Source organism: Ceratina calcarata, unplaced genomic scaffold (genome assembly GCF_001652005.2).
Source record: "Ceratina calcarata isolate Rehan_Ccalc_2016 unplaced genomic scaffold, ASM165200v1 scaffold60, whole genome shotgun sequence".
Classification (NCBI taxonomy): Eukaryota; Metazoa; Arthropoda; class Insecta; order Hymenoptera; family Apidae; genus Ceratina; species Ceratina calcarata.
This window is the reverse complement of record NW_017177240.1, coordinates 1,183,983-1,195,316: the sequence shown is the minus strand read 5'-3', so window position 1 is coordinate 1,195,316 and position 11,334 is coordinate 1,183,983. Positions and strand designations below refer to the sequence as shown.

The 11,334-nt window shown below is 35.7% G+C and overlaps 2 protein-coding genes across 6 annotated transcripts in view; one reads left to right on the top strand and one right to left on the bottom strand.

The window, feature by feature from the left end:
- The first annotated feature begins 1,021 nt into the window (after nucleotides 1-1,021).
- Nucleotides 1,022-4,186, top strand: LOC108629939 (uncharacterized). The gene is made up of 5 exons (XM_018032906.2): nucleotides 1,022-1,063; nucleotides 1,667-1,778; nucleotides 2,779-2,978; nucleotides 3,478-3,719; nucleotides 3,985-4,186. The coding sequence occupies exons 1-5, from the start codon at nucleotides 1,022-1,024 to the stop codon at nucleotides 4,184-4,186; spliced, it is 798 nt and encodes a 265-aa protein (XP_017888395.2).
- Nucleotides 4,187-4,709: 523 nt separating this feature from the next.
- Ptp10D (Protein tyrosine phosphatase 10D) overlaps nucleotides 4,710-11,334 on the bottom strand; it is a 39,904-nt gene continuing 33,279 nt past the window's right edge. For 2 of the 5 annotated variants that reach the window (XM_026817724.1, XM_018032963.2), the window contains exons 18-19: nucleotides 11,031-11,123; nucleotides 8,937-10,491 (exon numbers count right to left, since the gene is read on the bottom strand). In XM_026817724.1, the coding sequence (XP_026673525.1) occupies nucleotides 11,059-11,123 (65 nt within the window). In that variant the 3' untranslated portion in view covers nucleotides 8,937-10,491; nucleotides 11,031-11,058. Of the gene's footprint in view, nucleotides 6,046-7,046; nucleotides 10,492-11,030; nucleotides 11,124-11,334 lie in introns of those variants that run through there. The other 3 variants (XM_026817723.1, XM_018032965.2, XR_003389796.1) reach the window with 2 other exon arrangements.

Below are 11,334 nucleotides of genomic sequence, written 5' to 3'. Positions count from 1 at the left end.
CAGGAAATCTCACGTTTGTGCGATGTGATGTATTATTTAAAAAAAAATATCAATATTATAATTTTGCCTGTTCAGATGAAAACAATATTCATATTATCCGTTCGATGAACAACAACGTAAAATTATTAATATTCAGTGCTTAATTTTATTATTCACGGTGGCCAGTCATTATAAATAATACTCGTATTAATTACATTATAATGAACGCATCATTGAATTTTACATCCTTCTCTTGTTGAAAATTATTCTAAAAGGAGCAAACTGAGATTTTATAGACGAGTACATAAAAAAATGTTAAATGCAGGGTAACTAAGAAATCTCGAGGATAATGTAAATTCTTTATTGTAATCTAAAGATCTTTTTATTAATTTTTAAACAGGTACATATTATACAGTGTCTTAAATTTCTAAATGAATGCTAACGAAGCCCCATTATAAAGTATAACAATGTATTAATTAATAAGCATGAGGGAAGCAATAGTGTAAATGTGTGGCGAAAAAGCAAGCCACGGGGAAATATTTCACGTGGAACGGGCTTAATGTAATATTCAATGCCGTCTACGGATTTGCAGCTCGCGGAAACAACGAACAGTCACTCCGCCATTGCTAACCAGGAACAGGGAAAGAGAAAACGCTCGAACGTCAATTTTAACGAGGTAAAATTCTCATCTTCGCCGGTAGTATGTCGTGAGACGATCGCCGGTCACAGTAACGCAAAGTTCTCCAGCCTGCATGTTACATTAGCCCCCGATCACCGCTGGAGGAAATTAGAAGGCTAATTCTTGTCCGTTCACGAATGTTTAAGCATTGAGAGGGGAAAGTCCCGAGGTCGAAGTCGAAAGTCGACGAATTTCCGTCAAGGGATGACCGACGTTCGCCAGGAAACGAAGGACCAAGATTACATATAGTTATCGGACGCGACTTCCTGCCTGCGTTTCTTTTACGGTTTCGCGTTCTGTTCATTGGTGAAGAGAATCGTAAAAACGTGAAATTAAACAGGATCGGTCAACTCTATTTAAAAAATGGACGAGAGCTCAAAAAAGGGCGTTAAAACGCAGAAATCTGTAAGTTATCATATTTGTCTCTTAAGTCTATACTTACTTTCTCCTCTGTCGTCTTCCTATAAAATGTACGTCGATGGATTAATTTGGAGACAGCAAGCGAGTCTCATCTCACCCTGTTTGCAGCTTACGCCTAAGTCTACCAATAACTTAAAATTTAAATATATATTTCTGCTTACAGGATATTAATTAAAATTCATTTAATCAAGGTAGAAAAATAGACAATGTTGACATCGAGTTTCTCTTAAAAAGATTTAGATTGTGAAAATTTCTTAATTGCATTTTACATATGATTTAGAAATGTCAGTTTTTGTATTCTAATTTTTGTTCTCAACTATTTTGTATAAATATTACGCTCAGACACACGTTGTATATTTGCTGACTCAAAAAATTAAAATTCATGCAGCTGTATACCGTAACATAATACCGAAACCAATTCCGACTTTCATGAAAGATCGTTTTATACGCAAAGAGATTTATGAAATACTCTAAACAATATATACATATACACTGAACGCTGCATTCATCGTATGATGGTTGCGAATAAAAGATAACATTCTCAATTCCAAAATCCTCGGATCTCTATATGGAACTTCAATTTAGCAGGCTGGATCGGGAGCAACTCGTTTCGTCGAATCTCAGAGCTCTACGAATCGCCCTACCGTGCAACAGGAAGCAATTAGGGATTCACAGACGATTGCGTTGCACGCTACATCCAGTAAGTCAACTAATTCACCTCGGTATGGCACGATTTCGTAACGAATTACTGTCGCCCGATGCAAAAATAACATGCGTGATTTTCGGGGAAAAAATAAAGAAAGGAACGATTTCGTTTGCTACCTGAGAGTAAAGAGAAAAAGTTCTAAATTGCCGAACCTACCTCGGGGAGCGTCTACTTTATTTCTGTGAAATTTAAAATAGAAGCGGGCTAAATTTTGTTAGATAAGGTTTGAGAAGCAAAGCGACTTTTTTCTCGAAACGATTGAATTATTTACGATAGCTATTTAAATAACAAAACTGATACTAAATTTTCACGATTGACGATTAAATATTAGGTGGTAGATTTCAAGTATTAATATGCAGTGAATTGTGTGATGTATAAAACATCAGAGGAAATCTGATGAATTTTAATCTAAGCAGTGATCGTACGATTTAAAGAGGATAATTTAGAATAACATTTATCAACGTTTCTCCGAAAATAACGTCTTCTAAAAATGACATAAACTTTTACGATTTTGCGTAAAAACTTGTACAAGTTCGTGTAAAAAATCGTAAAGTTTATACGGTCTGGCAGCGGCGTGAGCGGAACTAGTTATTGAGTTATCTCATATTTCGTTCGTTTGGAAACTTTTTATCAAATATTGTGCAACGTATGAAGCCTCGGTGCTCGACGGAGAGAAAGAATCTCTGTTAACATATTTTTATTACCTCTCTCGGTGCTACATTATTCATAACAGGGAACCTTATAAATTACACTGAATACAGTTTTCCTATTCATTCTTTATTTATACCGTAATAACTTTCTAAATTCTCAATACTGTCACATGAACTAAATTTTCAACGAAATATATTTGAATCACGATTTTTTGTTCATCAATTTATATTTCAAAAACTAACTTCTCTAATATTTATTTTATATTCGTTTATTCGAACGGGGCAGAGAGAGCTGGGTAACTCTTCAAAAATCAATCTAAGCCTCTAACAATTCTTCACTTTAGGCTCGCACGGTGACAAAGAAACTTCGAGAAAGGACGACGGACCCGCGGAGTTGACTCAACGACTTTCGAGGGCCGAAACCGTTCGACAGGATGCCAGAAAATTGAAGACAGCCACGTTGAACAGAATGGGGAGGATGTTTAAGCAACGCTCCCAGACACCCGTCGCTGATAAAACGTCCCGGGATATCGACGTTGATATTGTAAACACTTTCGCATTATGTATCATCACCGATGCACGTTCAATGGAAAAGTCTTGTCAATGCTGAAACCTTATCATTCGTTACATTTTCTTTTCTATACGTGTCTTTCGCGACGGCAAACAAACTTTTCAAAAGTCGCGATAGGATTTAGCAGCCGGTTATTGAATCCTTACCCCGTTTCAATGTTCTTAGCCTTACGCGATTTCCAACGAAAATTAAAGTAACACTCTCGCAGCCAGGTCAATACAATACTTGAAAAGGACTGCGGAGGTGTGGCTGAAAGTAGAAAGCACTCGACTTCTTTCAGACGGTTCCTAAAACTTGGTCCATCGCGGAGATATTCTATATGTATACTAACAGGACCAAAACGTTTTATTGATTCCCGAGAAATCTATAAAAACTGATATCGCTACTTTGATCCCAGCCGTTCTTAATAATATATGCACTATCAAAGAGTATACATATTTGTAGTATAATCATTTTTAAATTTTGCTGCCAGAATCCGATTAAATCTATGGAAAATTGCAACGAAGAAGTAACGAAAAAGGAGAAGAGCAACTCTTTAGGCAGAATGCTAAAGTTAGTAGACAAAGATGGTTCGCCGAAGAAACTTTTCCATCCGCGTGCGGGTTCCCTGAGCCGCATTCTGCGTCGGCATCCCAATAACGACGACAACGAGGACAAAAAGAACGCTGAGGACAACACGCCAGGGATTTTCTCAAGAATGCTGAACCAGTTGAGAGGAAAGTGAAGAAATTAGAATTCGCTTAACGCGTTCCGATCTATGATCACTGAAAGTTTGATGATGAAGCAACTTTCTTATTCAAAACAGAAACATGAAATGTATTCTAGAATACCAACACTTCATCATTATTCTTTAATTTGCTGAGCCTCGTTCATTTTCATTACGCTACTATTCCATATTACTATTAAATGACAGTGACTGTTTCTGCTTAATGGCGATTGATCAGCAACGTACTATATGATATTCGCGTTTGGAATATTTAGGACGTCCCCAAAGCGGGAACTCGTCGCTCGAGCCGAATTTAAAAACGAGGAACAACAAAACGGGTTCCTCGTTACCGCCGAAGGTGCCACTGAACACGAGGGCGCCTAATCCACCGGTGCCAACGTCTTCCTCGCCGCCGCAGGAGCAGCTCGCCGCGGGATCGCCTCAGAAATCGACCGTGTTCGAATACTCGCTATAAAACGCCGCCCCCTTTCATTCGCTGGCACTTAATAAAAAGCATAGTAATTGCCGATCAATTTTTTAACCATTCCCCATCTCGTTACTGCAACAACGATTTCTGTATTTACTCTTTCATTAAAGTAAATCAGATTACCTTGAAATTCCATTGTCTCAGCGTAGGAGTGACGTTAATCATTGAAATGAGAATTAATTGTTCATTTATCGTAAAGTCGTTTCTCGTCTTCTTTCAGATAAAACCGAACGCACGATGAGGCAAATACGGCGCGCGTTGAAAATAGCGGAGAGAACGCGGATGTTTGCGTAATCCTATAAAAGCGTACTAAGGGGGAATAAAAATCTTGAACGACGTTTGTGTTCCGCCTTATTGAAGATCAGTGTTCTATAAAGTAACGTAGAATCATTCAAATATAAAGAGAAGGTACAAAATTCTTATAACGCTAAAATAAAGATGAAAAGATCGAACGCATTTTTATTGGAAGAACCATGTTTATTATAATACGCATATTTCGTCTTTCTTCTTATTTTTTTTTTTTTTTGAGACAACCTGTGTCTCTTCGTGCTTTGCACGCTGTACAATTTTCTCGATACAGGTTAACACATTTTTCTGTTTACGATTAGTTTTACAACAAAAGCGTCCCGGAGATAATTCTACGAATCGCAAAATCATTCCGTTCAGGCGGCTGCTCTTCACAGCGTGGTAAAAAATTAATTATTAATTTATTTACAAAAGAAAAACCGTAAGCTTACGTATGGTATACATGGATGATTTTCTTGTCGCACACGTATGTATACTAAATCTCACCGTTGTTGCCCTTCTTCATGAATGCTATGGGATGCTCAATGGAAACCTGCGAGTTTACTTCATCATAATTTTGTTTGACATCGAAATAAAATGTCACGCGTTACGATAATACAAATTTTCTTTCATTATAAATATAATGGTTTTAAATAAATAGTAGAAAATAAATAATATCGGATAACAGTAATACGAATTTGTAGGCTTATCGCAGATCTCGATCGCATCTCATAGTAATTTAACGGAGCTACGACCTGTGCGCATGTATTTGAAAAATATAAACGTACATATACATATCTTCTTAGTTAATAATTATGTACAATGCAAGCTGCACGTTGCGTTATCGCACGCGCAATCTCTTTTTATGTAATTAATTAAAATGATTAGATTCATTTATCATACAATTGCATCGTGATGTTTATGCGCCGCTCATTTCTGCCCCTCGGCTAAAAGGTGTATAGGTATATGCATTATAGTTAATTGGCACGAACCGATAATCAAAAATTAATTAATCACCCGTGTGTGTTTGTGTATGTGTGTGTATACCAAAAGACCGTTTTCATCGCATCGAATTTCGCATACTCGGCTTCGAGCATCGCATGATTTATCACAGAGTTACAACGTATCGTCATTGACTAATGACAACGCAATTTTCGCATTAAAATCATCTTAACAGTAAATCTCGTAGAGATTGTGAAAAACGTCTTGGCTAAAAACAATGTACATGAATTGTTTATAATTATGGATGTTTCAGCCCTGTTATTCATTATCATTGTTCAGCTGGTAAAATCGTGCACCAATTTTCGTACAGTTACGATCATCTGTTTAAGAGGGATTTATCGTGTATGAAATTTTTTCAAGGAACCTAATTGCAGATTTAATTGTTTTGCTAGTATCTTTCGATTACAACTCTTTTAAAGCGATGACTGTAATCACTAGTTCTACCTAATCTAAAGCTTGTTAACAAAATTTCTTCTGCAATTGTAAGCACGATTTGCGTTACATTTCGTTCCGATGAGAAGCTGCTTTACAGAAAAATATTACACGCCTTAACTTGGGACCTTGTTACACATTTCTTAGATTATTTAGTATATTAGCTTGATATGATCGTGATATATCTACGCAAGCATAATTACACAGATAGAGAGAGATCCAAGTTTTGTGAATCATCAAGTGGAACAGGCGAAGCGCGAAATCTTGATCGGTGAAAGCAACACGCAACATTCACTTTAGAATTATCGATCATAGTAACCAACCGTCTCTACAAGCAGTACATTTTCAGCAGAGATTATACAATAGCCAATTTATTTTTAACATACAATTTATAATTTTTACGAAGCAATTAACTAAATTGGAGTTAAATATAAAACGAAGAATCTGATTCAAATATTTGCAGTTTTATACGCGTACTCTTATATTTAAATGCACTGATGCAAAGAATTGGATAACTGAAATTAATGTCCTGAATACAAGTAATGATTATTAGATTAAGAAACGTGTTTCGCATTCGCAAGGTGAACATGACTTTATCACATCGACATTAGATTATTATCATAATATATATGACTTTATAAGAAAAACGTTAGAAAAAGTTTTACGGAAGCGTTACTTACAAAAGTATAAAAAAATTTTTTCAATACTGATTAAAACATTTGATCGAATTTTATTTTGTGGAAGTGTCTAACAGGATAGAAATTAACTAAGCAAATCAAAATTATAATAAAAGAGAAAATGAAACAAATAATTTACCTGCTGGCAATTAAAATGATCTGCACATTGAGAAATGCTCTGGTTTCTTCTGAAATAGGAAGAAATTGATATGATAGAAGAAATAAAGAAATTAAGAACGCGTCAATTTTCTAAATCTCGAACGACTCGGTGACAATCGTAATTATTATCAATTTACGTGAGAAACATTGATTACACGTTCCATATCATACATATAGTCTACATGTACAGCGTAGTATAGTATATAGCAAAGAAGTTCGATGGATTGGAAACTGCAGTTGCCCGGTCGATCTTATTTTTTTACAGAAAAATATTACACGCCTTAACTTGGGACCTTGTTACACATTTCTTAGATTATTTAGTATATTAGCTTGATATGATCGTGATATATCTACGCAAGCATAATTACACAGATAGAGAGAGATCCAAGTTTTGTGAATCATCAAGTGGAACAGGCGAAGCGCGAAATCTTGATCGGTGAAAGCAACACGCAACATTCACTTTAGAATTATCGATCATAGTAACCAACCGTCTCTACAAGCAGTACATTTTCAGCAGAGATTATACAATAGCCAATTTATTTTTAACATACAATTTATAATTTTTACGAAGCAATTAACTAAATTGGAGTTAAATATAAAACGAAGAATCTGATTCAAATATTTGCAGTTTTATACGCGTACTCTTATATTTAAATGCACTGATGCAAAGAATTGGATAACTGAAATTAATGTCCTGAATACAAGTAATGATTATTAGATTAAGAAACGTGTTTCGCATTCGCAAGGTGAACATGACTTTATCACATCGACATTAGATTATTATCATAATATATATGACTTTATAAGAAAAACGTTAGAAAAAGTTTTACGGAAGCGTTACTTACAAAAGTATAAAAAAATTTTTTCAATACTGATTAAAACATTTGATCGAATTTTATTTTGTGGAAGTGTCTAACAGGATAGAAATTAACTAAGCAAATCAAAATTATAATAAAAGAGAAAATGAAACAAATAATTTACCTGCTGGCAATTAAAATGATCTGCACATTGAGAAATGCTCTGGTTTCTTCTGAAATAGGAAGAAATTGATATGATAGAAGAAATAAAGAAATTAAGAACGCGTCAATTTTCTAAATCTCGAACGACTCGGTGACAATCGTAATTATTATCAATTTACGTGAGAAACATTGATTACACGTTCCATATCATACATATAGTCTACATGTACAGCGTAGTATAGTATATAGCAAAGAAGTTCGATGGATTGGAAACTGCAGTTGCCCGGTCGATCTTATTTTTCTTATCGATCCGTTGGAAAATTTTACTTCTGAAGTCAGAAAATAAATTAAACCGTTCTTATCACTGTAAAACACGCTCTATTATGTTTGGCAATCGATTGGCAATTTTCCCTTGGCTAACATCGACGAAGATTGTAATGAAATATTATAAAAATATTCGTTGACAATTTTTGAGCAGATTAAAACCTTAATATCCTTAAATTTTTTTAGGATTTAATGGAATGTGATAAAATAAATTGCATTACCGTTAAGGGAACACCGTTATTAATGAAACATCAACGGATCGATAAAAAGCACCGATTCATCCGGACGTTCTAATACAAGTAGGTACGATCACGTGTTTTACGAACGACTCTACAATACTTAAGCGATATATAAAAACGTTTCTCCAAAAATACATGGGCAGTGAAAATTTCAATCCATTTCAACAGGTATCTTCCACTTTGTTCCTTGGATTAAAGAGAATTTGTTTCGACCCTGCTGAGAACAATCTGTCTCTCCTTACATTCCGTTTATCTTAAACACCTAAAATTGTTCGCTTCTACTTGCGTCTCGTCGCAAATACAAAATTAAGTACACGTCTTTTGTAACGTTGAGAAACATTTGTCACTAAGTACCGGAAGAGCGGCGATTGGGTCTTCCGACTCGTTCGAAACGTATCGTCGTTCAACGTTCAACATCTCATAAAACGTCTCATCCGTTTAATCAATTTTGTTCATTAAGCTCGTGAGTAAAAAATTTGTCCGTAGTTCGTCGTTCAGATTTATTGTTTGCATTCCACACAGCGTTTTCCGCTAATACTGAACCAGCAAGTAGGTAGAACGTTGAAAACGATGTCGAAAAGCGAACGATCCATGCGAATCGGCTCTCTACACCGATGTTCGCAATGTCCATAAGTGAATAACGTATTTTTACAATACGTACCGTCGAGTGACTCTCATGAAAAGTGATATGATTTCTACGTAGATGCGAGTTTCTTGTTCCCACTGACATATTCTTCCCTATCATGAAAAAAGAGGGCCGTGAGAAAATTCGTTCTTATCCCATCTCGATTCTTATTATTTATTCCCCCGTTTTTTCATTCTAGGCAATGCTTTAACATTTAATTGGCATCTCTACTACAGCCCTTGGACGGATGGTTGCCACTCGCGATAGTGATTCAAAATGACAATGGTGTCCGTAGCTTTAGTTCGGATTCTCAACAATTCTTTCTCGTGAACATCAAGTATCGAAAGCTAACAATCAATCGGAAATGATGAAATTAAACAATATCATTAGAAAAGATAACTTTTAACAATTTCATGATAATCGTTTTCACTAATAACTAAATAAATCAATGTTGTAAAATATACGAGGTAATATGTCCATTTGATAAAAAAATAGAAAAATAAAACATACTTTAAAAAATTATTCTCTTTGCTGAAAAAGTTGATTTGTTGCGAACCGACTGTGGCAACTCAATGCGGGATACGCATTTTACAATCCTTAAGATATGCAATCTGGACTTATCTACTGCACGATAGTTGAACGTTAAATTCGAGTTTTGTTTTTATTCGTCGCCTGATCAGATCGAAAAACGTGAACGCTGGGGGCTTATATCTACACGCGGCAACGTCCAAACGCGTTACAGAAAATGCTTTACCATTCCAATTCATTCCCAAGAATTCCTTGCTGAAACACTTTTGCTCATAATTGTTTCCTGAACTTGAAATTTCGATAAAATCTTCATCGTCGTTTGTGAGTTTCTTTTAATAATAGTCCAGTTGCGTGGAAAGTTGCTCCTTAGCAAACTTCCCGGCTTTTCCGAAACTAAAGGTTCTACAATCCCCTGGAGGTAAATGTGACCTAGTATGATTGAATGAGGATAAAATATCTTGTCTATGTGGTATAAAAGATAGGAATGCCATTTTTCCTTGTTCATTCAGTTTGATCGTTTGAAACTTGACTGTCACTCGTCGAAGTATCCAATAATATCAATAGCTACTGTCTATGGTTTCACCGTCTTCCCGATGAGCCTCCAACGGAAACTGGTGATTATTGTCGACAAATACACAAATTTGTTGTCAACACGTCCCCGGTGATCTTTACTATCACGTACACGTCTCAATTTTAAATGTTCCACACACGTCAAAGAAGTTTCGTTTAATTTTCACAGTTGTCAAGTAAGAAAACTAATATCGTATCACTTCAATGCTTTGATAATAGCTAACCAGTTTTTCCTTCCGGTTTAGAAAACGCGTAAACATATCTGCGTGAAAGGAATCATCATCACAGCGTTCTCGTCAAATTCGTTCTTTGACTCAGCCGACGATCCTTTCTTTCTCGTTCGTTGATAACATGATAACGTAACACTTGCGCATTGCACCACTTTAAAAAACTTCCAGAATATCCACTTCTTGAGTGTCCGTTTTTTCGTCGATCCCCAAATGTGAGGAAGGATTCGAACATCACATTCCTGATTCTGCTATTCCTTCGTCGTCTGGAAAAATACAGGAATACTCATTGGTATCGATATAATTATGATTTGAAATAAACATCATGCCACTTGATGCTATAAGAATTGATATAATATGCAGACAAAATAAACACGGTATTGCAACTGTGCATTCATAACAGTATTATGATTTTCAAAAATTAATTAACATCGTTTCACACGTTGAATCTGAACATAAACCTGCGATTAGAATTAAAACAACTTAGTAGAAGTATGTAACTACGACGAATTACAAGCAGTTGAGAAGAGATAAGAAAATGTGTACATGCTAAATATCGTCAAACGTGTTATGTTACATACTTTCTATTAGTTAATTCTCAGGCCCTGTGCGTTAATAGAACGATTTATCGCATGCAAAGCTTGATAACTGAAAAGATCATGGTGTAAAGATGAAGTGTAAATTGTGGATAATGTTAAAAATTAGCCAATTCTAAAATTAAAATTAAATTCTTTATCATCTAACTATTTACTGTACTGTCTACCTTTACACCATGTGAGAAAAATAAAGCGAGGATCGGAATTACCATCGACGCCGGAATCGCAGTTCGAGGGTCACCTTTCCTTCTCATCCTCAGCGGGACTTGCGTCTGCGTTTTCAACGGCGCTTCGATTCTTGCCTGGATTCAAAGGGAGCACGAGGTTGGAGAAAAGGGGGAAAAAAATTCAAGTGATTCACTACTTGTACGGACGTGATACGATTTACCAAAAGCAACACCTTTGCACGTGACACAAAACCATCGTAATATGTACGTCCCATTTTCTTTTCTTTCAGAAGTAACCGATAAGTAAAAAAACCACTACTACCATCACCTATCACCACCACCAGAC